At 35.7% G+C, this 27,870-nt stretch overlaps 2 protein-coding genes across 3 annotated transcripts in view; one reads left to right on the top strand and one right to left on the bottom strand.

The window, feature by feature from the left end:
- The window catches only part of fab1 (1-phosphatidylinositol 3-phosphate 5-kinase fab1), a 95,694-nt gene that overhangs the window by 58,379 nt on the left and 9,445 nt on the right, over positions 1-27,870 (top strand). Inside the window, exons 16-21 of one of the 2 annotated variants that reach the window (XM_081739541.1) lie at positions 3,323-3,451; positions 13,478-13,692; positions 15,946-16,142; positions 19,332-19,843; positions 22,898-23,227; positions 26,710-26,871. In XM_081739541.1, the coding sequence (XP_081595667.1) occupies positions 3,323-3,451; positions 13,478-13,692; positions 15,946-16,142; positions 19,332-19,843; positions 22,898-23,227; positions 26,710-26,871 (1,545 nt within the window). The remainder of the gene's footprint in view (positions 1-3,322; positions 3,452-13,477; positions 13,693-15,945; positions 16,143-19,331; positions 19,844-22,897; positions 23,228-26,709; positions 26,872-27,870) is intronic. The other variant, XM_081739542.1, reaches the window with a different exon arrangement.
- The window catches only part of Vps8 (vacuolar protein sorting 8), a 307,518-nt gene continuing 301,341 nt past the window's right edge, over positions 21,694-27,870 (bottom strand). Inside the window, exon 26 of the mRNA XM_081739543.1 lies at positions 21,694-22,068. The gene's annotated coding sequence lies outside the window, so the exon portion shown is untranslated. The remainder of the gene's footprint in view (positions 22,069-27,870) is intronic.

Here is a 27,870-nt window from a genome sequence, read left to right as displayed (position 1 = left end):
GAAATTATGAAAAAAATGAAGTTTAAAGGCCCATAACTCTAAAACTATGGGACCTATCGTAGTCGGGTCAAGACTTCACTTAGGAACTAATATGTGCCCTATCCAAATATCCAAGTTTCAGGATCCTGTGGTACTTCCGCAACAAATTTCATAGAGATAGTTGGTGAGTACTTCAAATTATATATCCGTAGACAAACTTTCTCCATAAAAATTCTTGTGTGCGTACCTTAGGATTTTGAAACAGGTACTTTTGGGTAGCGCACATATTACTTCCTAAGTATTGTGTACCACAATATAAAAAAACATAATATTTAATTAAATTTTAAAATTTATATAAAACAAGCAATGTATAAAATAAAAGCAGTTTAAATATTCTTTAAAATTCATAATCCAATAAAAAATTTAAAATACCTTAACTTCTACAATACAAATAACCAACAATAACTTCTAAAACTAAAAAAACTCAAAAAAAATATACAAAAATGTTAACATAACAAAAAAATCATATAAATACTACCAAATTCTCTTCCAAATAAAAAAAGTTCTATTTTAACGTCAAAACTCTACAAGTCAAATTATTCATAATTAATTTCTGTCACTCCGTCATTTTATCCATCAAAAATTCTACTCATCATCATTATCAAAAATAAATAATTATACATTATCTTCTCTAATCTTTAAATCATACCAATCCACATCATACTCTATAATTTTTCAATCATTCAAAATCAATTCATTAAATTCTTATTCTAAATTATTTCTATATTATCAAATTTTATCTTTAAAATTCTACTCCAATATTTCTAATTCTAAGCTACGCTATCTACACCCCCAAAACTTACATTAATTTAAATTACTTCTTAAAAAAACTAAATAAATATTAAAACCATTCAATAATTTTCATATATAAAAATTGTTTGGGGTTTACAACCCAAACAAAAAATCTCCATTCAACATACCTCCAAAAATTTCTAACTACCTTTTACATCACAAAACCAATCACATTTAAAATAAATTACAAACCTATTTTTAAAGTTTTAGCATGGTGGAGTGCGCGGTGAGTGAAGTGAAGTCTTGACCCGACTACGGTACGTCCCGTAGTTTTGAAGCTATGGACCTTTAAAGTTAATTTTTTCATGTTTTCGGCAGCCTATAACTCTGAAAGGAAGCATTTGTTCACCTAGGTTGGTCTATGTCAGGAATCACCTCCGAAACGTTGTCGGTGTTGTTTTGAAACACCCTGTATGTGAACCTGATACATTCCCTTTTTTTCTCTTCAAAGCAACCCAATTCATTTTGATTAGCCCTACTTACAGCTACAATTTCTCAAAGAATTTGTGCCAAATAATGGCCTATTTCCTTGATCTTTTTCAGACATTTGCTGCAAACCTCATTAATAAAATATTATGACCACAGCTGGAAGCAGAAAGCTTTTGATAGAAAGGTGAACGATCAGTTTCTTTTCGAGCATATTGAAGATGATATACTCTGACTAGACATCACAGAATTAAAATGGCACAACACATTACACTTTAAAACATACTTCGAAGTAGAACAATGAGAATTTCAATAGGTAACTTAGAACAGTAAAATGTTATAATATTGTTCTGACGTCCCAGGTGGACTTGACGTATTTCTTAGATATAAATTACGTAAAAAAAACTCTTTCCACTATTTTTTAGTACTCTTTATGTTCTAGGACAATACGTTCTCGGAATTTTTAGTGTTGATTTTTTGCTTTACATTTATTTTGAAAGTTAATATTGAACTGATTCCTAGCATGTAAATGAAAACGAAATTTTTAGTGTGACGCCTCGCGACTTAAAAAATCAAAGTAACTGGTGGCATAACAAAACAATGAGTTTTGAGCACCCCAAAAGAAATTCATATAACCATGCCTGTCTACTGTAAAGCTTAATATGGCCTGGAATCAAGCTTAAACTGTGACTTAAGGATACAGGTAGCTTCCACGGCTGCCGTGTTGCGGTTTTCTGTTTTGTCTTCGTGAGTCATAAGAAGCGTTGTCGACTCCAGGTTTTTTTCTTTCTTTTCTCAAAACATCTTTAAATAATACAAATTAATATAGATATGTGCAAAAAGCATTCAGTTTATATGTTTGTTTATTTCGTTAAATTGGCCGTTTTATTACAATTCCAGTTTATTTTTATTGAATACGTTATCGTACACCTTAATTTTGCCAGGCAATTTAGTGACGAAGTGTTATTGTTTCTTAATGCTCTTTGCGTAACAACAACAGATTCCGTTCTCGAAAAGCTTTTAACGATAAACTCATGTTGCTTCAAAGAGTACACTATTCTCACCGTGCCCTAATCATACTCACACATTAGCACAGAACTGTACAACACAATTTCCAATATAACGGTCCAGTTTCTTGTTTCTTATTGACCTTGGTGAGGTTGCCATCTAACGAAGAAAACTCAAATCTCCACACCGCACCGCACCTCATTCCAATTGTAACGGTCACTGGCGAATATTTGCTGTTTTTCTTGAGGCGTGGCCGATATTTACCTCGGATGAATTTAAACACTAAACACAGTTCCATAAATCTCCCATCCTTTGCCACAAACCGCATGAAAACCGGACTTCAGTTAGGAATTCTAGACCCAAATAAATGCCGTGAATTTAAAAAAAAAAAATCACCCTGTATTTGAACTCATATATCAAAGAGGCGGAGCATCAACCCATTGTGTCTAAATTCAGCATTATTACACAAAATTCAAAGTCGAATTCTCTTCGAATATTTGGTGGAAAGTGTCGAGAACCACTATTTTTTGAACGTTAAGAAAATGAACTTATGTGTTAGAGTACCTAACCTAACATTTGTTAACATTTATCAACGTTGTTCACAGGATATTTCTCATCAGTTTCTACCGTGAAATGTTTGCAAAACATAAAAACAGTTTTTCTCTCCCATTTGCTATTTAAAACTGACTACTTTTGATGAATAGTTAAAATGTAACACTTGTTAAGATATTATCTCTGTATATTTATCAAAATATCTTGGTTGAATACTGAAACACTTTCTTTGAATTCTTAAGTCCATACTGTGTTTATAAGGCGCTGTTGTGTTTCTCTTGAAAATATGAGTTTTCTTATTAGAACGTGCTGTAGAACAACAAGAAAAAGACAGATGGTGCCTCTCTGCAAAATTTGTATAATACTTTGAGAAACACTTAATAAAGTCATTAAAAACTGACAATAGAACTTTGTGTGCATGCTTCTAACCGTATGACCGACCAATGTGTGTGCGATAGAGTGTTGTTTGCTTGTTGTATGCTTTTTCTTTCCCTTCTGTGTTTAGTTGAGGTGCAGCCTAGGAGATGTGCATCCAGCGTCTCTCTACAGACAGAGGACGACCCTAAAGAAGAAGAGAGTTGTAATAAAGCATGGGCACTTGAGCATGATTTCGTTGTGGTTGACTGCACCACAGGTGGGCACACAAGGAATGGTTTATTCACTTGAAACTCATACTTTTTTTATTTTCTCTTTCGTTTGATTGTGGTGGTGGTTTTGAAATTCAATTGAATTCAAATAGAATCGTTTTTTGATATTAAAACATAAGGCAATACTGTATAGTATAATTTATGACATTTATTACACTTCATCCGTATATCACTCGCTTGCATAGCCAGTCGTGTTTCTCATTCAGTAGTAGTTTTTTTCAGTCGGAAATCGTACCCACACTAGCAAATAAAGTTAAATAATATCTAAGTAAAATGTACTTAAAACAGAAAAAATAGAAGGATGTTACAAAACGATTGTTTTGTAAAAGAAAAGCCGCCACTGTTGTTGAATTCCTTCCATGTCAGAACAATTCAGTATGTTCCTTTCACGTTTCCTGTTTTACGTACATTTTATTTTTCAATTATATTAATTTATTTAACGTTACTTTCTTGTATGAGCAAGGCTTCTAAATGGAATCGAAAATTTACTATTGAAGAAGAAACGTGAAGAAATAGTACGGCGAGTGATATAAAAAGTTATTTTTTTCCCCTTCTAGCAGATTATTATTTTATTTCTTTGGTTATTCTATTTGAGCTTCCATTGAGATGCACTAATTAAATTGTTTAAATTCGTTCAAATAGCTGCAATTCAGATTCTGAGTAAAGTTGCATTTGCTATCTAAGTAGGATTACGGTTGAGCAGCATTCGTTAATTGTAAATTTCATATAATTGCTGGTTGTATGTATTGTCAAATATAGCTCAAAAGAATATTCCCACGCTGTTAAAAGAATAAAGTTTATTATATATAGGAACAAAGTTCGTAAGCCTGTTTTCAAGGAACGAAATTCCCAATTCCATTAAGTCCACATATACATAGAAACAGACTTTCGTGCTAATGAATTTGTATTAAAGGCAAATAGGATTATCTTTGATTCAGAAAAGGAGAAGTGGGTTCATAATAATACAGTAGAAAAATTAAACGTTTATATAGCCCGTACTAATTCATATTAGACAAGAGCTGGGGGATGACAATAGTACAGAGGATGGTGTTATATACATACATCAGTAGCGGTTCGTGGTCTGTACAAGCACCGGTTGCAATGTTGCAATATCAAAGGTTTGTAGGTACGCGCAAGCAGGGATGAATTCAGGGGTAGCCCGGGGGAATTCCCTCCCCCCGAAGACAATTTATTTCCCCCGGAGAAACTCAAAATTTCAATCACAAAATGTAGAAATTACTTCACCCAAACTCCCCTTCTCCCTAAGGAGTTCACATTCCCTTCATGTGAAAATGTCTGAATTCAACACTGCGCGCAAGTATTCCCCTCCTCCAGCATTCTTGAGTCTTATCCAAAAAATATTCAGGAAATATGAAGAGGAAAGTCTTTTAAGCTCTATTTGTATATTATTGATTAAAGTATTTCTCTAATATTGATTTAATATATAAGTTATTTCCTTTTTTTCAAACAACCACTATACGTTTATACACTATTTATATACAAAAACTTCTACGTTCATGTTATTGAACAAGATATAAATCGAATATATAGCATGTGCTGTAAGCCATGGATGATATCGTTAACCCAAAAAGAAGAGAAAAAGCAAGAAAATTGCATATATTCATGCACACAGTTAAACAAAATTATTTAATTAAGTAAACTATGCATTATTTTAGAATGGAAGTTCTTTCTTCGTTCTTTTCGAGCTTCAAATTCTTCTATGACTTCATTGAAATCTGAAATGCTACTCGCCAAGTTTTTCTGAATAGAAAGCATCGCTACTGCAAATATTTTCAGCTTTATTTTCTTTAAGGTACAGAAACACCTCCTTCGACAATATGCATTTTGTTAGCATTTCTTTGTATGAATATAAGGGACAAAGAGTTCATTTTCAGTAACTACGTATTTTTGTCTGCTGTTCTATTATAAAGAAGCATGAAATATAAGATTTTTTCCTTCGAAAATAAAAAAAAAAAAAAAATAGTTTAACATTCCAGCAATTTAGGCTAAAGGAGACAGATGAGTATTGAAAGTGAATAATTTGAGATTAATTTTTTATGCTCTCCGCCGGAAATTGAACACGGGATCATGTGCACGAGCGACACACAGCTAGGAATTAGACCAGTGGTAAGACATTTTCTTCTTCGAGACTCGATCTCCTCCCCCCCCCCCCCAGAATAGGATATTTTGTTTTATTTTAAAAATAAAACATCCCAAGAATTTTCACCTTTGTATTATAAATGTTAAATAAAATCTATTGACTTCGAACGACCGCCCCCCAAACTTTCAGTCTAGATCCGTCCGTGCTACCACCAGACCTGTATTTGTTCTTTGCGAGTTCGTGTTTTGTGAATAACTTCTTTCTTCCGAGCGTCTCTCTCACCCTATCAATTGAGTCCAGCGCTGCCAAGCGGAGGAATTCGTAACTATTACAGAACCTGACCAGTTGCGGAAGAAGGTGCAACTGTAAGTGGACAATACAGGAAGATAGGAGCGATGCAAGAATAAATCCACTTCCCCATGTTAAGGGATAGGAGCTCGCTGCCATATGCTCAATGTTACTGCTTCCAGTGGCAACGCTCTCTGCAACTGGAAATGTAAATCACTCTCTTTCAGTTTTTTAATTTATTTTTTTTAGAAATACATCAATTCTGTTTTGCGCTCAAGAGTAAATATCAATACTGTTTTGTTTTTTTACTGATACAGTACTTTAATACTTAAAAATATTTTCAGTATTAAAAAAAAAATCCGGTTGCACAACAATGCAACGTATAGCACCAGCCGCCGTTGACATACATACATACATGTTGCTAAAAAGGTGAGTAGGTTTGTCTTCTAGATGATCACTGTTTATGCGCAAACATTCCTGCAGTCGTCCATAACTCAACGTAACGTACCAACAGGAGTATTGGCGATTTTAAGTTATTACGGAACTTTCTTTTAAATTCTTCAGTTATAGCTAGTCTACTATGGTGACTTCATAAGAAAAGCTCATAGACGTACACGTTAGGAGATTAGGGGGTTATGGAATGTCACTGGATCAGGCAATTACTCATTGGCCAGGCAAGTTGTAACGTATATATAGGAACCACCATTTAAAATATAACGATTATTAACTTATTATTTTTCACGTTACATTTAGCCCACAGTTCGTATAATTTTTAACTAAATGTCAACACGATCAATTTACTTTAAATCAGACACGTCACTTTTATCTGTATTACCTTTTATTATTCTTTTCACAACTTCATTAATAATAATCTTTTTCGGACGTCATAGCAACCTTTAAACAAATATTTGCTATTACGATAACTAAGAGTATAATTTTATACATTTAAAACCAACATAGAGTTTGAGCTACTACGATTAAATCTTATTTCTTTATATTTAGAATCAACAACATATTATATCTTTTCTTCTTTTTCTTCTACTAAACAGATTGTGTACTTTTACGCGCCGTTGCCCAAAATCAAGGTACGAAAATGGAAGTAATTTATCGCATAGATATACAATATCGTTGTAAACTATTGTACAGCTACTGTGAAGTTGCGTGCAGAATGAGATATTGACGCATCTTGTTTGAATCAGACATTCGTGGGGGAAAAAAGCAAGTCAATTCCTGCGCAATAAATGTGCCTAACATAGAATCAACCGTAACGGTGATCACGTGTCCATCACCGTCTTAAAGATGGGGGTCACGGTGGCTCAGTGGTAGAGCGCTTACCTCGGAAGCGAGGGGTCCATGGTTCGATCACCGGCCAAGTTAGTTTGTGGTGGATAATATCGTGTCCATGGGATTTCTCGGGCACTCCTGTTACCTTCCACATTCTCATTCCACCAATTCTTCCATCATTTACTTTCTTTATCATCGTCTCCCTTAGTCTGACGGACATAATCGTAGGACGTTAAACTCAAAAAATGCATTTTCATTTCACTGTCTTAAAGATGCACTTGATGGCATGAGCGTACCACATGGTTACACTGTTGTTGTGTAAAAGAACATGGTGTAACTGAGGCAGATTTCAGTCGGCCAACTAACAAAAATTTTGCTTGTTAAAGCCATTGCAGTGGTAGTGGGCTTCATCTGACATCTGAAGTTTATGAAGTCTTTGCTCTTCTTCATCTTGGTCATCAGGACTTATAAAATTGTCTGCGTTGTAGTTGAACAGTCTACAGTGTGTAAGGATAGAACTTTAAATGCAACAATATTCGTTGTAGCCATAAAGGCGGCAACTGGTGTCGAATGGCACGCTATGAGCTTCCAGTCAGCAGCAGCTGACAGGCTATACGTTCTCTTGTTTACGGACTTTGTGAGGTTCGTGTATTTCTTTTTCTTTTCTTTTTTTTTTTTTTTTTTTTTTTTTTTTGTCTGAGTCGAACTAATTTCCCGAAAAGTAGGTACTCATATAATTGTTGCATTCTACGTGAAACTTATTTATGCCATTCTATGTTAAGTGCCATCAAAATTCGCGATGAACAGCATATTATTAAAATGGAGTTTAATGCAAATGCGCAATACATACCACTCCACTGCACCATGACAGCTAAATGGTAAGATATTTCTCGCATAGTTTTGCATGTTACACAGCGCTATATACCTCACAATGTTGCCGGCTTTTTTTTGTCACTCGTCTTTATACCTTAGATTACAATGTTTTATTATTATTTTCCAGTTATTGTTGAATGTGCTATGTAAATATGCTTGGCTAGATAGCCTTTTGCCTATAAACGTGAACTGAACTAGGGAGATGGTGGTCCATTTGCTTTCAAAATCTGTATTATCAGTATGTAACCAATATTGAACTAGCCATAGAAAGTAATTTCTGGTGCCGTGTTTTTTACTTGCTTAATAAAGATAAATTCGTAGTTACCTTGTACCTGGCACGCTTATGTATAGTTTACACTTATTTCCTTTTATTTTGTATTTATCGCTCTCTTTCCCTGTAGACACTTTTAAATGTACATAGAAACACGACTCATTTATTTAGCATATATGGATTCTATTTTTTCTCTTTGCCACTTACCTTAAATGCATATTGCATATTTTCTGTGAAGGAATCCGAAATTGATCATTAAGAAACGTTAAAAAGATTTGTATTTTTCTATGTAACATATTACTTCTTTCTTTTTGTAACAAGTGAAGGTGGATTGTCATATCTTTCAATGTTCGATTGTACTAGATTTGTGTGAGATTCTACTGTGACTGTTTATGATGCTTGAATAAATATACTATATTAAGGCTAAGGATTAAGTCTTATATTATAAATTCAGATTAAAGGTATTATAGAGATCACAGATAACGGATGTACGTGGGTCGTTCAATATATGTTTTCCTAAGCTGTAAAATATTGTTTTTTTAAGATACACTTGTAAACTATACAAATGTGTTGGTGGGTTCTTCCTTACCTCTCCACATAATTCCAGGTATTTCTCTTACCGATGCATCAATTTGTCCAAACATTTTGCAAAAAATCAGGGCTCTGGCTATTTTGCACTTTCCTCACATTCAGCTTCACTTTTTCATCTGTTTCGAAACGTTAACCTTGCAATGCAGACTAAATACTAGAAAAAGATGGAAGTAACTTGGTGCTAAATTGAGACTGTATTGAGAGTGGTGTAGCCGTTCCCACTTTAATTCTTCAATTTTGTCTTGTTTATGTGCTGAATAAAGTGGGCGTTATCGTCAAGAAGAGACCAGGTCGCTTATGTCGAATTGCATTTCCCTGGAGAAGAGTTCCGGTTCAACATAAACGACCTGGTCTCCTGTCAACTGGTGATGAACAAGTGAAGCGAAATGTAAGGAGAGTGCTACGTAGCCAGAGCCCTGATTTTTTGAAAAAGGTTTAGACAAATTGGTGCAACGGTGAGACAAATGCCTGAATCTCAATGGGGATTATATGGAGAGGTGAGGGAGGACCCACCTACACAGGTATATATAGTTTACAAATGTATTTAAAAAAAATGAATTTTTTTACAGCTTAGGGAAACATATATTGAACGCCCCGCGTAAGTGTATAACATATTGGTAGTGCTTTTCTAGTCACTTAGTTTATTATTATTATTATTTTTATTATTATTATTATTATTATTATTATTATTATTATTATTATTATTATTATTATTATTATTATTATTATTATTATTATTATTATTAGACTTAAAATGCCATATTATATACTAATTTTCAAAGGAAGTAAATGTAAAACTTAGCTTATTACTTGCCGCTATATAAGTTCTCCTCTACAATGAATATTTTATTCAGTGACCTTTTTCATGAAGGTCGAATCCTTTTATAAAATGTGGCCACCGTAGCTCAGTGGTAGAGCGTTTACCTCTGGTACCTGGGGTCCCTGGTTCGATCCCAGCCCGCCCTAAGTGAACTTTGTGGTGGACAAACGTCGTATGCGTGGGTTTTCTCGAGATTGTCCTGTTTCCTCCCACTTTCTTCATTCTACCATTCCATTCATTTCTCATCATCACAGTTTCCTTTAGCCTACTTGGCATAACTGTGGGACGTAAAACTCAAAGATTTCATTTCATTTCATTTCGTTTTATGAAAATAAAAATGTTCTTTTAAGTGCAAGGATTCTAAAATTGGAATAAAAACTGTCAATAAACTGGTTGTTTACATAGGGAAGTTTTTTTCTTTTTCCGGAGATTTGATGTTATGTGTAACTTAGTGCTTAATTGATACTCGCACATTATTCGTGCGCACAGAAGAATTGTTCAATCACAAGTACAGAATGTTTCAAGTTAATTTATACACTCTTTAAAACATATTATCTTACTTAGTAAAGCAAATAGGTATGCAGTGTTTGTAGTATTGTGTTACTTAAGGACGTATTTTTTGTTTTCAATGAAGAGGATACTACCTCCACCAGGATTGGGCGCCATCACACTTTCATCTCGATGTGAGGAATTTTCTCGATAGCACATTCCCTGAGAGATGAATAAGATAAACGCTGCAATCTCTCAATTTGATCCCTCTAAATTTCCCTCTTCGAGAAACCATAAAGAAGACAGTATACGCCTAAAAAATACGAACTCTGGAAGATCTGAGAAAGCAAATTGACCAGACCTGTGATACTACACCATTAGAAGCATTACAGTCGGTGTGTTGTTTTTTCTACGTCGTTGTCAGCGATGTATTGAAGCGGAAAGTGTCCATTTTGACCATATTTACGTCCTTAAAATACACAGCACTACAAAAATGATACCTGACTGCAAATTAAAAGAGTGTTTAAATAAATTTGAGACACCCTGCTCAAGAAATCTCCACAAAAAATTCCTAGATAAACATCCAGTTTATCGGTTTTTTTTTACCCTTGCACCTGAAGTTTTTTTTTTTTTTAGTTTAATGTACTGCGATTATATATCAAGGCTAAGGGATACGGTGATGATGAGATGGATGATAATTGTAGAAGAACGAAAATGGGAGGAAACAGGAGGACCCCGAGAAAACCCACAGTGTTTATTCACCGCAAAGCTCACTTGACGGGAGCTAGGATCGAACCAGGGACTCGACACGCCGCGACTCTACCACTGAGCTACGCGGCCTCACAAAATGTTTTCATAAAGACAATTGATTTTTATAGTCACTTAACCTGGAGAAAAAGGCCATTGAATATAAAGTTAAAAGTGTTCAGGAATTATCTAATAGATAAAACTAACGAGATAAGTGTCATACTCATCTCTTTTGAAAATTAATATTAAAAATGCGTCTATTACTCTCATTGTACTCGTATATTTATGGTATATGCTTAAATTTTGTGATCTTGAACATCTAAAATGTCGTCGTAACTTTCGTCAAACAAAATTGTAATAGTAGTCCGTATAATGCTTATAATTATATTACAACTTAAAAAAAAAAAAAAAGTTCACCTAATGATACATATGGTATCGTTTAATGATGTATTATGTATAGTAGCTAGTTAATATGAACTTGGTTTGGAAATTAGAGAGTTGTTAATGGATATTGTTATTATATAATTTGCAAGTAATAAAACAAATAGCATTTAAAGGATTAAATGACCCGTTTTCAGTAATGATAATGTGTATGGGTTATTTTAGTAGAGTAGTTTTTAAACATTTATGATGTATTTTAAAATTGTAGGTCTGGTGAGGCATGACTTACCGAAATTCTTATAATGATGCATATTTTATATACTTTTTTTTCATTTATTTGGTAATATATATTGTTCTGTTTGTTATTAGATGCCTAAATTTATTAGAGTTATGATTCTAGACTTTTTTTGGCTCAGGGGTGCAAAAAAGCCTATTTTTGGGTGGAATTTTTCGCTTTTTATGATTTTCTTAATGGGTCTAGAATTAAGAAAGTGAGTTTACAACATTCAGTCCGTGGCTAACTGTCTTGATTGGTTTCCAAACTTGCTTTGCATTGGTTTCAAGCAAGTAGAAGTTATGCAACCCTTATATCACAAGTTTTCCTTCTTAACCAGTGCTTATATATATTGTCATATACGTATAAGGGGAGTTCAATCAGTTTTGCACTGATGGTTGTAATATTGTTCTTAGTTGCAGTGTGATGATAAAATTTTAGGTGAACATACTTTGATCCTTTAGCTACAAGACCATGTCACTCAATATACCCTCCATCTGCTGTAGGGCCGCGGTGGCTCAGTGGTAGAGCGTTCACCTCTGGTGCTAGGGGTCTCGGGTTCAAACCCTGCTCCCGCCAAGTGAACTTTGTTGTGGACAAACACCGTGTGCGTGGGTTTTCTCGGGGTTCTCCCGTTTCCTCCCACTTTCTTCATTCCACCATTTCATTCATTACTCATATCACCGTCTCCTTTAGCCTAACCGGCATAATCGTGGGACGTAAAACTCAAAAATTTCATTTCATTTTTCCATCTGCTGTAACATATCTCGTACAACATTCTTTCCATGCCTTGAATGCACTTTAATAAAATTGAGGTGACGGACTTTTACTGTCACTGTCGAATGTTTTTCCTCGCAGGTGGGCCTTCAGACGACCAAACAGGAAGAAATCCGAAGAAGCCAAGTCCGGACTATAGGGAGGGGGAGGGACGACTTCCTATATCATTTTCATAATTGTCTGCTGTCATCATGGCTGTGTGAGGGTTTGCATTGTCATGATGGCGTTTGATGACCTTATCTTGCAGCTCCGGTCTCTTGGTCTGGAGCAGGGGCGGATCCAAGACCGACTTATGAGGGGGGGCGGTGGGTTTGCATTGCCACAGCTACTTTTAAGGGCTCCAAACTTTAGGATGGGTTTTATTTATATATATAAAATAAGAAATTTTTCTCTTCTGGGGGGGGGGGGGAGCGATCGCCGCCCTTGGTCTGGAGAGCACGTCATACCTTATCTAGTGACAAACAATAATGCCCCTTGTTCCACGAAGTCTGTGAAACTAACTACGCATTGATCCCAGAAAGAAGAGGTCATAATTTTCTGATTTTGATCTGGAAAGTCTAGGTTTTTTAAACCCCATACAACCAATGTTGGATAGTGGCACGGTCCAGTTGATCGCCATAAACCGGAAGCAACTTTCTTTGAATTGATGTGACAGATTCATCACCAGTTTTGAACAGGAATTCCATTACCAACCATTGTCGAGTCCTGATGTCTACTTCAGTGTCGATTGTGATTTACCTGTGAACAATTGGAAACAACAGTTATTATTGTTTTGAAGCCAAAGGATCAAAATATGTTCACCAAAAATTTTATCATCATATTTCAAATAAGAAAAATATTATACCCATATGTGCAAAACTAATTGAACGTCCTTTGTATGTTTTACTGTTTGCCTAAATCGAAATTGACAGGCAAGAAAACAATGCCATATACCAAGAAACTGATACAATAATTTTGTTCTGGTATAAAAGTTACCTTAAGTCTTATTCTTCGTTCGGGAAGCACTTTATTCCGAGCTTCAGATCTTCTGTTAAAACCTAATGTAAGTTCAATGAATACTTCGTACAGCCTAATGAATATATTGTACAATATTGCACTTCAAAATGTTCTTCCGTAGCCGAAGCAGAGATGATTGAAGAAAAGGCAGGCTCATCGGTTAGTGGAGGTGGTCATGAGCGTTCACATTCTGATGGAGACAGTTCCTTGATGGCTCAGGTAGCGGAAGATTTCACAGACATGAGGCAACAGGAAAAGAAGACATTGCCGGCCGGAACTGTGAAAAATATATTTTCACAGCTACTGCCTTCCACTTCTGCTACCACGCCTATTCAGGTGAGTAAAATTCTAAATCTGTTGTTTTTCATTATATCTTCAGTTTTCTCGTTTAATTATGTTCTTCATTTATTTCTAATTAGTTCGGATGAAGTATATTCTTCTTTTCTAGTCAGCAATCTTTGGATTGGTTTGACACCGCTTTCCACTCTCCTTATCCTGAACCAGACTTTTCATTCTCTCATACCTTCCCTTCCCTTCGTTTTTTTGTTATTTGGTTGACATTTCAATCGCGGCTATTGGGTATTTTTCATTCCACCTTTCCCTTAACAGCTAATAGCTTGATTCCTCGATGTCTCGTAATGTATCCAGTTATCCCACCTTTCCTTTTTGAGGTAGTTTTCTGGTAGATCATTTCCAACACTTTCATTTGATACCGTATCCTTGGCAACATTCTGCTATAGCACTAAATTTCGAAGGCTTCCGTGCAGGGCGTACTGACCAGACGGAAAATCGGGAAATTTCCCGGTGGGCCCTGATCGGTGATTTTTTTTTTTTAAGTGGACTTTCCGCCTCCTATCGTAAGTAGCGATATTTGTACAGAAAGGCACACGTCACTCACTCCTCGCATATGGGAGTAACGTAATGGAGGACGGTAACACGTCGAGTACCGGTAATACAGTCAGCTAATCCCAGACCAGCGTTGCCAGCCCATGATGTTGCGAAAACAGCCTTTCACATTTTTCGTAATTCAACGCTTGAAAGGTTCCTGATTTCCCACTCTGCTTTATAATTTTGCTAATATTGAGGTATTCAGCTAAATTGAAATCTCAAATGACGTCAAACTGGGAACTAAATAATAATTTACATTTTACAGCACCGTTTTTCCCGTATAGAAAAGATACAGGACCGGATTAAGACCATTGGGGCCCTGAAGCAGTAAAATACAAGGGAACCCCCATCAAAAACTTTTATGATGGGCCCTCTTCCAACATGTTCAAAAAGGTCCATGAATTATGTAGGAGTGACTCATATCATGTTTTTAAACTTTTATTGTGAAAATGTTTTCAGTAATTTTTAAAAATTTTGGTGCCTCCTTGGTTAAGGATTCCTGGGGCAAAAAATGAAATTTGGATCCGAGTGACACTACCGGACTCCTTTTATTGTCGAGGAGGGAACAGTACGTACATGTGAATGAGCCCCCTTAAAGTACCTTCCTGGTGGGCCCCTGGGTTGCAGTACGGCCCTGCTTCCGTGGTCCGTTTTCCTCTTCTTTCAGAGCTCAGGCCTCACATCCGTATAGGATAAAGTATAAGACAATTATTCTTCCTTTATTTTTACTGCCAGGTAAGTTTGTGGTGGACAACATCGTATACGTTGTACGTTTCCTCAGAGTACTCTCGTTTCCTCCCACATGATCAATTCACCAATTCTTTCATCGTCATTCACTTGCCTTAATCATTCGTCTCCACCTATCAAATTATTCCATATTTGGTAGATCTTGAAACTATTATCCATATACGTTACTAACAAACTTCATTACTTCACTCTATCTGCGACATATTGTAACTAACTACTACCACATATATATCATTTTCTTCTTCTAAATATAAAAAAAAATGTCATATATAATGGTTACAGAATTTCTGGAAGAGTGTAACTACTTTATACGAAATTACAGTAATAACTGAATTTATATATATGAACATTTAAAGAAGAGAAATTCCATAGTAATTACATTTTAGATATTAAATTAATCGAAATCTCACTTGAAATGACATTGATTTATCATCGCATGAGAATCAGAGAAACGCAACTCCAAAAATGCGGTTTTCGTTCTCTTCATGTTTGGACATAATTTTGAAAGCCCCACTTGGTGTAAATGGAACGTAACGCCATCTGTTCTCCTTGTCTATCATCTGTTGCAATGTAGCTCAATTATCATCTTATTAAAACCACATCTCTCTCTAAGAAAATAATATTTTTGTTCTCTCGCCTGTAAACCTACGAAAATGGAGTTACGTTCCTTTGGTTCTTATGCGACGAAATGTCCTTTCTTTAAGTAAAACATTTTTGGTTATAAACAAATAATTCTCAAAATTCTTTTTCTTCGTTATGGAAGCAGCTACTTTAAGAGTTGAAAATGACGCCATTTTGTTACACTAGTAGAAATATATCTGTCACGGTCGAATACCAAAATGAGTTCCGTTACATAACATCGTGTTGAATAAGGACGTAAAACAAAATCTATCAGTCAATCTAGTAAAAAATCCTTGCTGAGCTTTTAATGCATTTTATTCTCTATATTTCCAGCTGCCGTTACCATATCATGAACACCATTTGTTGCCTCCGTCTCCGTCTGTGCCTGTTATTGTGTACGAAGGTGAACCAAGTTCTATCATAGCGTACACGTTAACTTCTAACGAATATAAAAAATGGCTGCAGGAAATTCGAACACAATTGACAGGTAGCCAAAAGCTGTCCGATAAAGAACAACCACCAAGCGTAAGGTAAGTCTTTGCCATGTATTATTAGATCATACCATACGAAGTACCTGGTCTGTTAAGAAATTTTCCGACTGAATGTGTACAAGCTTGTAAATGGGACTTACCTCATATTCTAAAGTGTCATTTGAAGAGTTTCCTGTTATAACTATGATTCTATTCCAATTTCCCTCCAATTAACTAACTAACTCTATGGCCTATGGAACCTAGAGGTTCAATGCCGCGTTCACAAAAGCTCTCCATTGAGTTCTATCCTTAGCCAACTGGATCCACTTTCTACTTTGTATTCCTATTTGTGTGAGAGCCATCTTAATCTTGCTCTCCTATCTGCACCTAAGTCTTTTTAATCGTCATTTTCTGATTTGATTTCTAGTTAAAACTTCGAAAGCGTTCCTGCTCTCTTCCATTCCGGTTACATGACCTGCCCACCTGAGACTCCTAGATTTGATGACCCTAACTATGTTTGGTAGTAAACAGTATAAATTATGCAATTCCTCGTTATGAAATTTCCGCCTTTCCTCATTACCGTTCCTCTTGGTTCCGAATATTCGTCTCAGGAGTTTATTCTCAAATACTTTCAGTTTGCGTTCGTCCCTTAGAAGAAGCGCCCATGTTTTGTAAACATACAGGACAACAGACTTAATTATCGTTTTATATATTTTAAGCTTCACATTTCTCGACAGAAGATTCTGAACTGAATAATAACACGAATTTATTGCTTTCAGTTAACATTTAATTTCTTCGTGGATATGTTTTTGGTTTGTTAATATTGATCCTAGATATTGGAAAGCATCACTTTGTCGAAAGTATCATTTAATAAAATTTGACTCCAACTATTTTGAAAATCTTGGGGGGGGGGGGGGGAGACCAAGAAAGAAGGAGGGTGACGCATAACTGAAGTTTCACTGTCAAAAATCATTTTACAACTCGGGCATTGTCATAATGGGCACTTCACTACCTAGAGGCCCACTTCTCCGTATGGTTTCGCCTCACATATCTAATATGCATTGAAGCACCACTGTTATCTATGGACTGCGTCCAAAAAAGAGAGAAAGAATAAAATTAAACTGATTATCACTTTATAGTTGAGAAACTCAAACAGGTATAGAATAGATGATATTTAAGAAGGTAAAAATTATAGAGATTCTACAAGTTTACTTAAACGTATTATTATAAGATATTCTTGATAGCCTTCAATTATTTAAAAAAAATGTATTTTTTCTATTAATGCCAATATAGCATTAAGGGAATTTCAGTTTTTATTACTTTAAATTGTAAGTATATACTCAAAGCACACACACACATTATATATATATATATAAAGGTAACCAAGAAAGTTCTGTCGCATTTTCACCCACCACCTTCGAACATTGATATGTCACCTAAGACGTACCTGGTAGAGCAGAAATAGTCCCCAATCAGCATCGACAACCTTCTGCCAACGTTCCTGAAGGCCATGGTTTCCATCGCGGTAGAACTTGGTACGCCATGAAGCGAAGAAGATATTAAGTGCATTTTCCATCTGTACTAGGGATATGAATTGACGTCCTCAAAGGTGATTGTTTGAGGAATGGAACAGGTGATAATCGGACGGTGCAATGTTCGGGGAGTATGGCGGATGCAATAGTGTTTCTCATCCAAGCATAGAATGGTGTCCCGGGTCATCCTAGCCACATAGGGCTTGTTGTTCTGTAACAGGAGGACTCCTTTGCGATTCCCAATTGACTTTTTCTTGAACATGGCTCAACTGCTGAGAATACACAGTTGCATTGGTGCTCTGACCAGCTGGTAGCAGTTCCCGATGCCGCGAGCAGTCAACCAAACACGCAGGAGGACCTTCTTCTGGTGCAGTGCTGATTTCGGCTGTTTTGGAACCGGTTCATGGGATGCTAACCAATGACGACGGCGCTGTGGAACTTCGTACAGGACCCACTTCTCATCACATGTCAACAGCCTGTCCAGAAATGGTTTCTTCTTTGACGAGAAGCAAAGAAACACAGATGTCTGCACGCGTTGCGTTCTGACTCGGAGTCATATCATGTATTACCCATTGGTCCAACTTGTGGTGCTTCTCAAGTTGATGGAGGTGCTGCCGAATGGTTTTTCCACTCACATTGAATTGTAGTCTCAGTTCCTTACATGTCTGGTCACTGTTCACCTCAATTGCTCCCTGAAGACCTTCATTTTGTACACGTGTTGGTCTTCCGGAACGTGGTGCGTCTTCGAGTGTTTCGTCACCGTCCTTAAACTTATTAAACCACCGCTGCACTGTCTACATAGTCACGATGCCCTCACCAAAGGCCTGGTATATCTTCCGCCCCGCTGCAGCGACGTTTGACCCGTTTGAACTCGTACAGCATACACGCCCTTATGACGCTCTGTGGAGGTGTCATGTTCAGTCTGTCATTACACAAGTTCACGGTGTAACTGAACTGCCAAAACCAGGCAGTATGTTGGATATACCCACGCCAACAACTGACCTTCGCCTTATCTCCATTCGCATTCAACTAACGGTGTGAGGCCAATGGAACACAGACCACAAAAATCGACAGAACTTTCTTGGTTACCTTTATATATATATCTGGTGTTCTAAAAATGTCGCCCACCAAGCATATATGCCAATTGCATTATGTGGCAACGTTGCAGAAAAAGAACCATAGAGTAGAGCTACGAATTTATCAAATAGTTACATTGATTCTTTTCAGATGGCAGTTGAATTCAATAAGATTGACACTACCATCACTTATTAGTATATCAATCGATGTAACTGCTTGGTGGATTCATAGAGAATGCGCATGGGTGCAAGTTAATCTGCGACGTTGCCACATAGTGAAATTTTGATTCTCCATAGTGATTGAAGGAGACCCGGAGGGTAGACCATAATATTTTAACTTTATTTTACCTGTAGAATAGTGCTCTGTGGGCGCCGTTTTCAGAACACCCGATATATATTTGTTTGCAAGGGGACAAGAGTAAGGTGGTCTGTCTAATAAAAGTGGTCCCCATTTGAAAAAGAAAAGCTGGAAAACACTACATTGAAAGATATCCTGTTTGTTCACTATATTATTAGTAATTCTGTGTTTGTTGTGATATATTTCTACTCTGTATTGTGTTTCACCAAGTAATAGTCAGATACAATGCTTAAAATACAAATAAGACAAAAATATAAACATTATGTGGTATTTTTCTTTGTAGTCCATTACCAAAACGAAAGGCCGTTGGCGTCCAGGATAAAGATAGTTTATCCATAGCAGGTGATCTTGGTTCATCGATAGAATCTAGCCAATCACGGCGGACTGGGATGTTATCATTTTTACGTGGAAGTAGCAGCAGTAGTTCAACCGGTGGTGGTAGTGCATCAGGCACTCCCTCTCGCCAGAATCGTTCTGAGTACGAGGGTGTCCAGTACACAGCTGGAATGGAGCGGGACGGCAGTGTTGAGGGTGAGGAAAGAATGGACACAGGGAAGCCAGAGTCTGAGAAGAGTAAAAGTGGAAGTAAAGGAGGCATTAATCCACACATTGAAGTTCAGTTCTCGGATTCTACGGCCAACTTTTTCTGTCGAGTGTATTTTGCCGAGCAGTTTTTGATGTTGCGACAATTAGTATTTCCTGATGGAGAAGAGAGTTATGCGAGATCCCTTTCAAGATGTGTACATTGGGAAGCTCGTGGTGGTAAATCAGGCTCAACATTCTGTAAAACTAAAGGTAAGATTTTATAGCGAAAGTTTATTATTATTTTAAGTTAAGGTACAAGGGTAAGTCAACATTTTGCTATATTTCTGTTGCTTATTCGAATTATGCATCAAGTTAATACGAGAGCTGCGTAGTAATTACAGTACAGAATGTTGTGTTGCGCCGTTGAGGCCACCTTTCGGTCAGTTCCTTCGATAACAATATATCTCCTTCCAGGCGAAGAACTCTGCACTGTAGCTTTCGCCTCGTCTTGGTTATTGAAGTATGGTGAGCACATGAAGTGAGCCATGAATCGGAACAAGTATTAATTCGAAGGTACGAGGTTCGGACTCTATATATTTGGTGCGGCATTAGTTCAATTCCCTCTGATTTTGACAGACATATGTTCCAATTGTTCATAGTATTAATGTTCCGACCGTCAGGAATGAACTCGTACTGACTTATCCCCTCATATTTCACCAGACGTAGATCATGTTGTGTTAGAAACGTCCGTGTTTGTTAACAGTTCCGGTTTCCGACTCTTTTTAATCACTCCTTTTGCACGCAACTATTTCGGAAACATAAATCAATGACTGAGAGCTCATATACAGCTTTGAGATATTGAAGGAGCATCTTTCTGCACTCAAACTATAATTTAATATTGCGTTTACAGTGTTCTGATCCTTCAAATCAGGTCTTTTCCGTACAGAAAGTTATGTATACCTCTGACTTAGATCTTTCTGCAACCATTCATTCATATCCACTTTTCGTCAAACGTTATTATTCTCTTCAGGAAACGCAGAACGTAGGTTATTTGTCCATACATTCACTCACCTCTGTGCTCGAGCTGGAGTCAACTTGTGAGGTAAAATTCTGCAGCTTCAGATATTTTTGCTGAGGTCGTGAAGATAACGGTAACCATACTGCACTGTGAGATACCAAACTTACCTGGTAACTGCCTAGTGCCAGTCAGATTTTCTTCTACCGTAAGACCAGGCAAATGATCTGGAAATACACAGGCTAGAAGGCTAATTTTTCGCTCATTTTGGTTAATCGACAAGGTTCTTGCAACCTGAACGAAATCTCCTGAAGAATTTCGTTGCTTTGCAGTGATCAACTACTTCTTCAGTTTTCTCACAGCAGATGTTTTAGGTTGCTTCGAGGCTATGGCCTACGTCGAACTCCTAAAGGAAAAGTTCCCGACTTAAACTTTTGAGAATTACATCTTCATTTTTACGGATGTCAAATCACGTTACGGAATATAACACCGCATTACATTTCAGGGTACAAACTACCGCTATCTATACTTGTGCTAACGAGCATCTTCAGTTACGTAACATACACACCGCAAACTGTACCTAACTTATGACTTACCCTTGTATTACGAGAGTAGTAATGTCTAATACATAGACCTCCTGTATATACACAGTCTGATTAGAAGTTTGCCCCAAACATGTACGAAAAATGCCAGTAGTTAGAAATGATGTATGAAATCCTAACGTTACTTGAACTTACAACGCAAAAACATACAGCGAATATATATTATTTAGTTAATTCTCACTTATCAGGTTATAGTTTGATGGATGCTCCCAAATTCTATTTACGATGAAGGTGTGGTGTCCATTAACTTGCAGACAAACAGTAGTAAAGTGCCCCCGAAATGTGTATCGGATTCTCTTGTGAATGAGTTACATCTTAGTTTGTGTTTTTAATGAAAATACGATCTTACCTAAACACAAATATGGCCATGAGACAGCAAATATGGTTTTAGATAAAACATCTGGTGAACTTATGGCGGGAGCTCATGTGGTTCGCTTCCCACGTTAAATTGTAGGTCGACGTCTGAGCTGTAGGTCGTTGCTGAAAGAGATGCTAAACAGAAATCAAATAAAAATCAAACCTTTATTGTTAATAATAACCTTTCTGTTCCAGCATATTTCTCAACTTTCTTTTGTATATTTTATACTTACGTGTTGGGTATTTTCACATTCTAGAGTATTTGTTGATTCGCGGGCGAGACTTCTGACCTTCAAGAATTTGGAATGCGTTAACGTTGCGCTTGATTGTTTTCCTACCTCTAGTAGAGGAAAGATGGCGACCAGAATAACGAGTTGGTGTTGCCTCGCGGTTACGTTGAATTTGTTGAATGTGTTGGCGGGATGCCATCTTATAATCCTGTAACACTTCCAAACTCACATCTAACATCGACTGAAGTATTAGCACCAATGAGGCACTGCAGATCTCGTTCGGAGCTCGAGCTACAACACGTGAGAAGTGAAAGCATTATATAAGTTAACTTGTGGAAGTCGAAAATTCTCGCATTGTCAGATAAAACGTTCAGTGTTTATATATAAATCACTAATGGCTGGAAGTAAAAGGATGGAACAAAAAGTAAGATCACAGGGCACATCAAATAGAACCCTCTGCTTGTCCACAGACCTCCCGATCATGGTGCCCAGGAAGTAGAGAGTACTTTTGTAGGGAAGTCTCTCGTGCAGAGCACCGTGTACGAAATTGCTACCATTTAACTGTATTATCTGACTGCAAGAATTCACAATGAAATTGACCACTTCGTTTTTTTTTTTTTTGTTTGTTTTTTAAAGTTGTTCGTTTTTTCATAATCCTTTCAACAAAGTATCAAATTACATACCTTACCACTTAAATCGTTTGGATACCCCTACTCGAGTGCGTGATAAAGGGCATACAGAGCGCTACATTTGATGCATCCACTGATATTTTTCTGTCTTACTTTCTCATTATTTTATCTTCAGCTGTTAGTGACCTATAACCATTGGACGTTCTTTTTGAATATGCAAGAACTCATAATTAAATTGTACATTACAAGAAACATTTTTCTCTACAAAAGTTATTGTTTCATGATCATTTCAACGATGTAAAAGGTTACATACCTTGCGGTTTAAAAACATCCGGTTGTATATTTGTAGAGTAGAGGAAAATCGTAGCTGCAGAAATTTGAATTCGTTAAAATAGTATCCTTTTTACAAGTTTTACAATTTAAAACTTCTAGATATGTATAATTAACTTGGTTTGGAAATATGATTAAAACCATTTTCTCTTTCTTTACAGATGATAGATTTATTCTGAAAGAAATGACGAAATTGGAACTTCAGCTTTTCTTAGTGTTTGCACACAATTATTTCCAATACATGCATCGCGTACATACCACTCAGCAGCCTACTCTTTTAGGCAAAATTGTAGGTGTATACCGTGTTGTATGTAAGAATACTGCCTACAATACGGGCTCCCGATCTTACCTGCTGGTTATGGAGAATTTATTCTACGCACGTAATGTTACTCAAAAGTTTGACCTTAAAGGATCAGACAGAAACCGGTTGGTGAATCCATCGGCAGAGCAAGAAGGCGAGATTGTTCTTCTGGATGAAAATTTGTTAAGGAGTAAGTTAAACAATAATTATGTTAAAGTAAGTTATTCATTTATCCTTTTTTATTAGGATCATTAAAGTAGGTTTATTACATTATATGTTACTACGTACGTCCGTTGCCCCACATGAGAACTCTTGAATGAAAGTGAGTATCTGGATTTTGTCTTTGCAATAGCTAGCTAGAGTGATTACTTTGGCCTACATTAATGGAGTCAAGCCGTTAAGGTCTTAGCAGGTAACGGCGACTTTAACGCTGAAACAAAGGTATGTAGTTCTAGAACGCTAAGCGTTACATCTCGCCATTAAATTGGGAGCAAACATCCTCCAGTTGTTGCTATCTACCGGATAAAATTGAAACCTCTAAATAGAAAAGGATATGCATTTTGCGTGACCTCTCTACAGCTTATAGCAGAGTTTATTACATCTGAAATTAGAAATACTAAACTGTTTCGGTAATAACTGTTATCTTCATCGGTAAATTAGGTTTGCTCACTTGCAACTCTTCTCATCTTTCACAATGTATTTTGTATTTTTGTGCGCGCATTACTGAAAAACAGAAAAACTTGATAATATACATTTTCGCACTGGAACAACTTATGAAAATCTGATCATTGGTAAGCTTTAAATTGTGCTGTCTACTGAAATATTTTAGTATATTGTAGACGGTCAAAAAAGGGTAAGTGAATATGATTTAAAGAACGTAAGAAACATTTATTTAAATTTTTCGACTATATATGTGTAACTATATATGGGCCATTTCTCCAGAAATGAGGACTTCTGATCAGATTTTCTGAAGAAAAAAAATGTTTTGAGGATTTACACTTTTTTATTATTTTGAAGTATATTGACGTAATAAGTGTGTTCTGTTGGTTACAAGAGATCAAAACTCATTTATTTATTTGTTTATTTTATTTATTTACTAATTTTTTATCTTGTACACTTCACGGGGGGCTGACTATACGTAGCACGGAGTTGGTAATTAGTGGCATGAAATTGATCTTTTATATAGAACAATAAAGTTTGTATATACATTTATTTTCAGAAGCCTTAAGAAAGGAAATTGTGTATGAAAAAGTGACCAACAATCAGTTTTGAAGCTGAATAACTAATTAAAAAACAAATGTAAATCACATTTAATTAATTTTTAGGTCAATCAGTTTCTTTCATAGGATTAGCACACAAAATATGGGGCTTTTCTTGAACCAAATAAGTGGAATATTTTTATCGTTGTTAGTTATACGAAAGTAGCTGATAATGTGAGAGTAAAATACTTATATACTTAAAAATAAATAAATAAATAAAATAAAGCATGTAGCGAAGTGAAATTTTTATAGAAAAGTTACTACTTTCAAAATTATCTCATTGTAAAATTGTGTGTTTTCCTTAAGATACATAACTGTCAGTTATTTTTCGATGAACAATCTAAAAAGGGCACAATTTACAAAATATTGTATGACAAATAAAGTAGTTGAGACGTGCCTTTGAAAATAAAATTGTGAAGATTTTCTAAACTGTTGTTAAGGAACCTTTTTTGCTTTTCGCTACTTCCTCTTGTTATTGTATCCTTTATCCCAGGACACTGTGCATTATGTAAATCATTATTTACAAATATTTCTGTCTTTTTTCAATCTCCTGTAAATTGCGTATTTTTTTTCTTTCTTTATCATGTGTGAAATGTTACAAACTTTCTAATTCATATCTGCCCTCAATGTTTTCAAACATCTATATTTTTCATAATTTTTCCTGCATGAACTCCCAAAACCTACTTCCTTTCATTTTTTAGTCTTTATTATTGCTTCCCAAGTTTCCTTTGTGCAACAAGTACAGTCAATGTCAAAAATCTCAGTACACAATTGATTTTTTACAGAATTTTACAAATAAAACACTGTGTCCATACAAAACCATATTCATTGGACTCTTTTTTTGAAAATTAAAAAAAAAAAAAAAAAAAAAAAGTTGTTCGTATAAGGATACGAAAATTCATGGTCTTGTAGACATCGAGACAAATTTTTTTGAGGAAAGATGTTTGGCAATAAACAGATAACTAATGAAGAGACAACTAGTGTCATGCTTTGTTTGATGACGCATCGTTTCAACGACACCTAGTGGTGTTTGTAGTCACAAAATGGTGTAAATATTACACGGAAACACACTGATCGTCCAAAATAACTTCTCTTAAAGACAAGTTCACTGGGAAAACAAACAAACGAAATAGACTTTAACCGCTCCGGAATAACCAATAGATCTATGAAGGAGCCATTTCCAATCGCTATCAACTTGAGGATGGCCCAGCAACTTCAGATGTATGGTCTTTGAGGTAGGATTATGATAAGGAAACCATTCTTTCAAGCAGAAAATATTTCAAAAAGATAGTCGTGTATCAAGAAAAAATAAATAAATAAATAAAATAAAATAAAAGCTGTAACGATGACCAATGAAAGAGGGCACTCCAAACCGATGAATGTAACTTCCAATTTTTCGCCTTCCAAGTTTGTGCGCTGTCGTCCGTCAGCGGACGAAATAATTGTTTTAGCTATCTACTGTAAAAACAGAATTAAAAAATTCGCTTTGATTCAAGAGTTGTCGGAGTAACGGACGGAATGACGCAGGTACTAACAACTCAGTCTTATGTCTCACTGTATGATCTTAATAAAAGCTTGTAATTTATTTATAAGACTAGCTTATTTTAACCAATGCCATATCGAAAATGGGGTATTGAAAATATTGTATTTTGGGGAGATATCGTCTGAGGAGATTTTAGAGACTGAGACTCACAGACTGACTCTGTCTACAGCGACTTTAACATTCGAAATAGTAGGTAACAATCTGTACAGGGTGGAGTAAAATTCACTAGCCTGTATTTCACTTTTTCTAGAATGTTTTACACTAAGTTCCTCCAAATCCATCAGCGTTTGTGCTGTAAAGTATCAGGTTTGCAAAGGTTGTAACTCGAAACCGAAGCTTTTATTTTCCCATTGCCTTTTTTGATCTACTTAACTTGTAGTAAGAACTTGAGAAACCATGTATAATGCTATATTAATAATTAGTAAGTAGCAGATATTCAAACAATTTTAATGAAAAACGTTGATCACTTGCAAGTACTGCTTTGCTTTTCAAATATGAAAAGTAATTATTTTCCATTACTTTTAGAAGTCGTTTCATTAAGGGATGTTTTCGTATACATATTTCTATCGCTACAGCAATTTATAGTTTACAACTCATGCTGTGGATTTACACAGGCCGTGTACCGAGTGTGTAACTAGAAACAAAATAAATTACAGAAAATACCTACTGAAGTTACTTCTTTCATGAAAGTCACTTTTATAATTTATGCATTTGTGATTTCAATAATCTCGTCTTCTGTGATGCAAATGTTAAGGAGTGCGCCAAAAGTAATTTTCACGGAACAAATTTAAAATATATATCTTAATAACTTCTATTTGCGAGTATCAACAACAGTAAATAATCTAATAATAGTTTTCTTTTGATTTCCAGTGACATGTGATTCACCATTGTACATACAACCACATTCAAAAACTGTGTTGACCCTTGCCATTAACCATGATACTCATTTCCTGGCGTCACAATCTGTGATGGATTACTCATTGCTTGTAGGACTTGACGAAGAAAAGAAAGAGTTGGTTGTCGGAATTATTGGTGAGTATATATTTTTCCTTTCCGTGTAGATTATTGTGGTTATTCTCATTTACCATTTTTGAACAGTTGTAATGCGCTGTTTTTATTGACCTGTACCAAGCGCATTACATATTGAGAAAGTGGTGACAAGTATTCCGGTCGGTACCATATGGTATAAATATAGGAGTAAATAATATTTTCGAATCAATATAAAATAAACAAATGTACTAAAATTTTTAAGATCAACAAGATATTGTAAGTGAAGAAATTTTATAGTATAAAGCCAATCCATCTATGTGAATGCGATTTGGAAGTTGGAAGAAATAATATCAGGTAAAAATAGAAATAAAATAATTGTTTAATTTATTGAGAAAGCAAGAAAACAAAATGACGAAACGCTAAACAAAAGTCTATTCGGAGGAGACTCTTGTCTTGTCATACCATTATCTGCCAATAAATTTGAAATGTTATAATCAATAATATAAATTTAAAAATCATAATCTTTCAAAATTTTATGTTTACAATTCACCTCGGTGATCTTGTTAAATCTTCAGCATCTTGAATAGTCATAAGTACAAAATAACCCAATGTCAGAAGCTTAGATTATGATTTTACGATACCAGATGTCATATAATGGTGTTCCTTGAGTTCAAGTGATTTCAATGTATCATAAAGTTCTAAGAAATATATGTTATATAAATACAGGGAAAATATGGTTCTAAAATAATCATCTACAAATAATACATTTTCTTACGTACGCCGTCATCAGCAGGAATGGTAATCCAACAATGTGGTGGAAGTTTACTTAACCTAAGGGGGAAAAAATTATTAATGTACAAAAGAGATGAGAAGATAAGTATTTTTGTGTGTGTGTGTGTGTGTGTGTGTGTGTGTGTGTGTGTGTGTGTGTGTGTGTGTGTGCGTGCGCGCGCGCGCTAAAAGAAGAGAATCAATTATAAATAAAGTTTAAAAATCACTGAAAATAAAATAAGTATATATATTAATTACTATACTACCACC

This window comes from Thermobia domestica, chromosome 2 (genome assembly GCF_964235325.1).
Source record: "Thermobia domestica chromosome 2, izTheDome1.hap1.1, whole genome shotgun sequence".
NCBI classification, from domain to species: domain Eukaryota; kingdom Metazoa; phylum Arthropoda; class Insecta; order Zygentoma; family Lepismatidae; genus Thermobia; species Thermobia domestica.
Note: the sequence above shows the minus strand (reverse complement) of the source record. Positions and strands in the feature narration are given on the sequence as shown.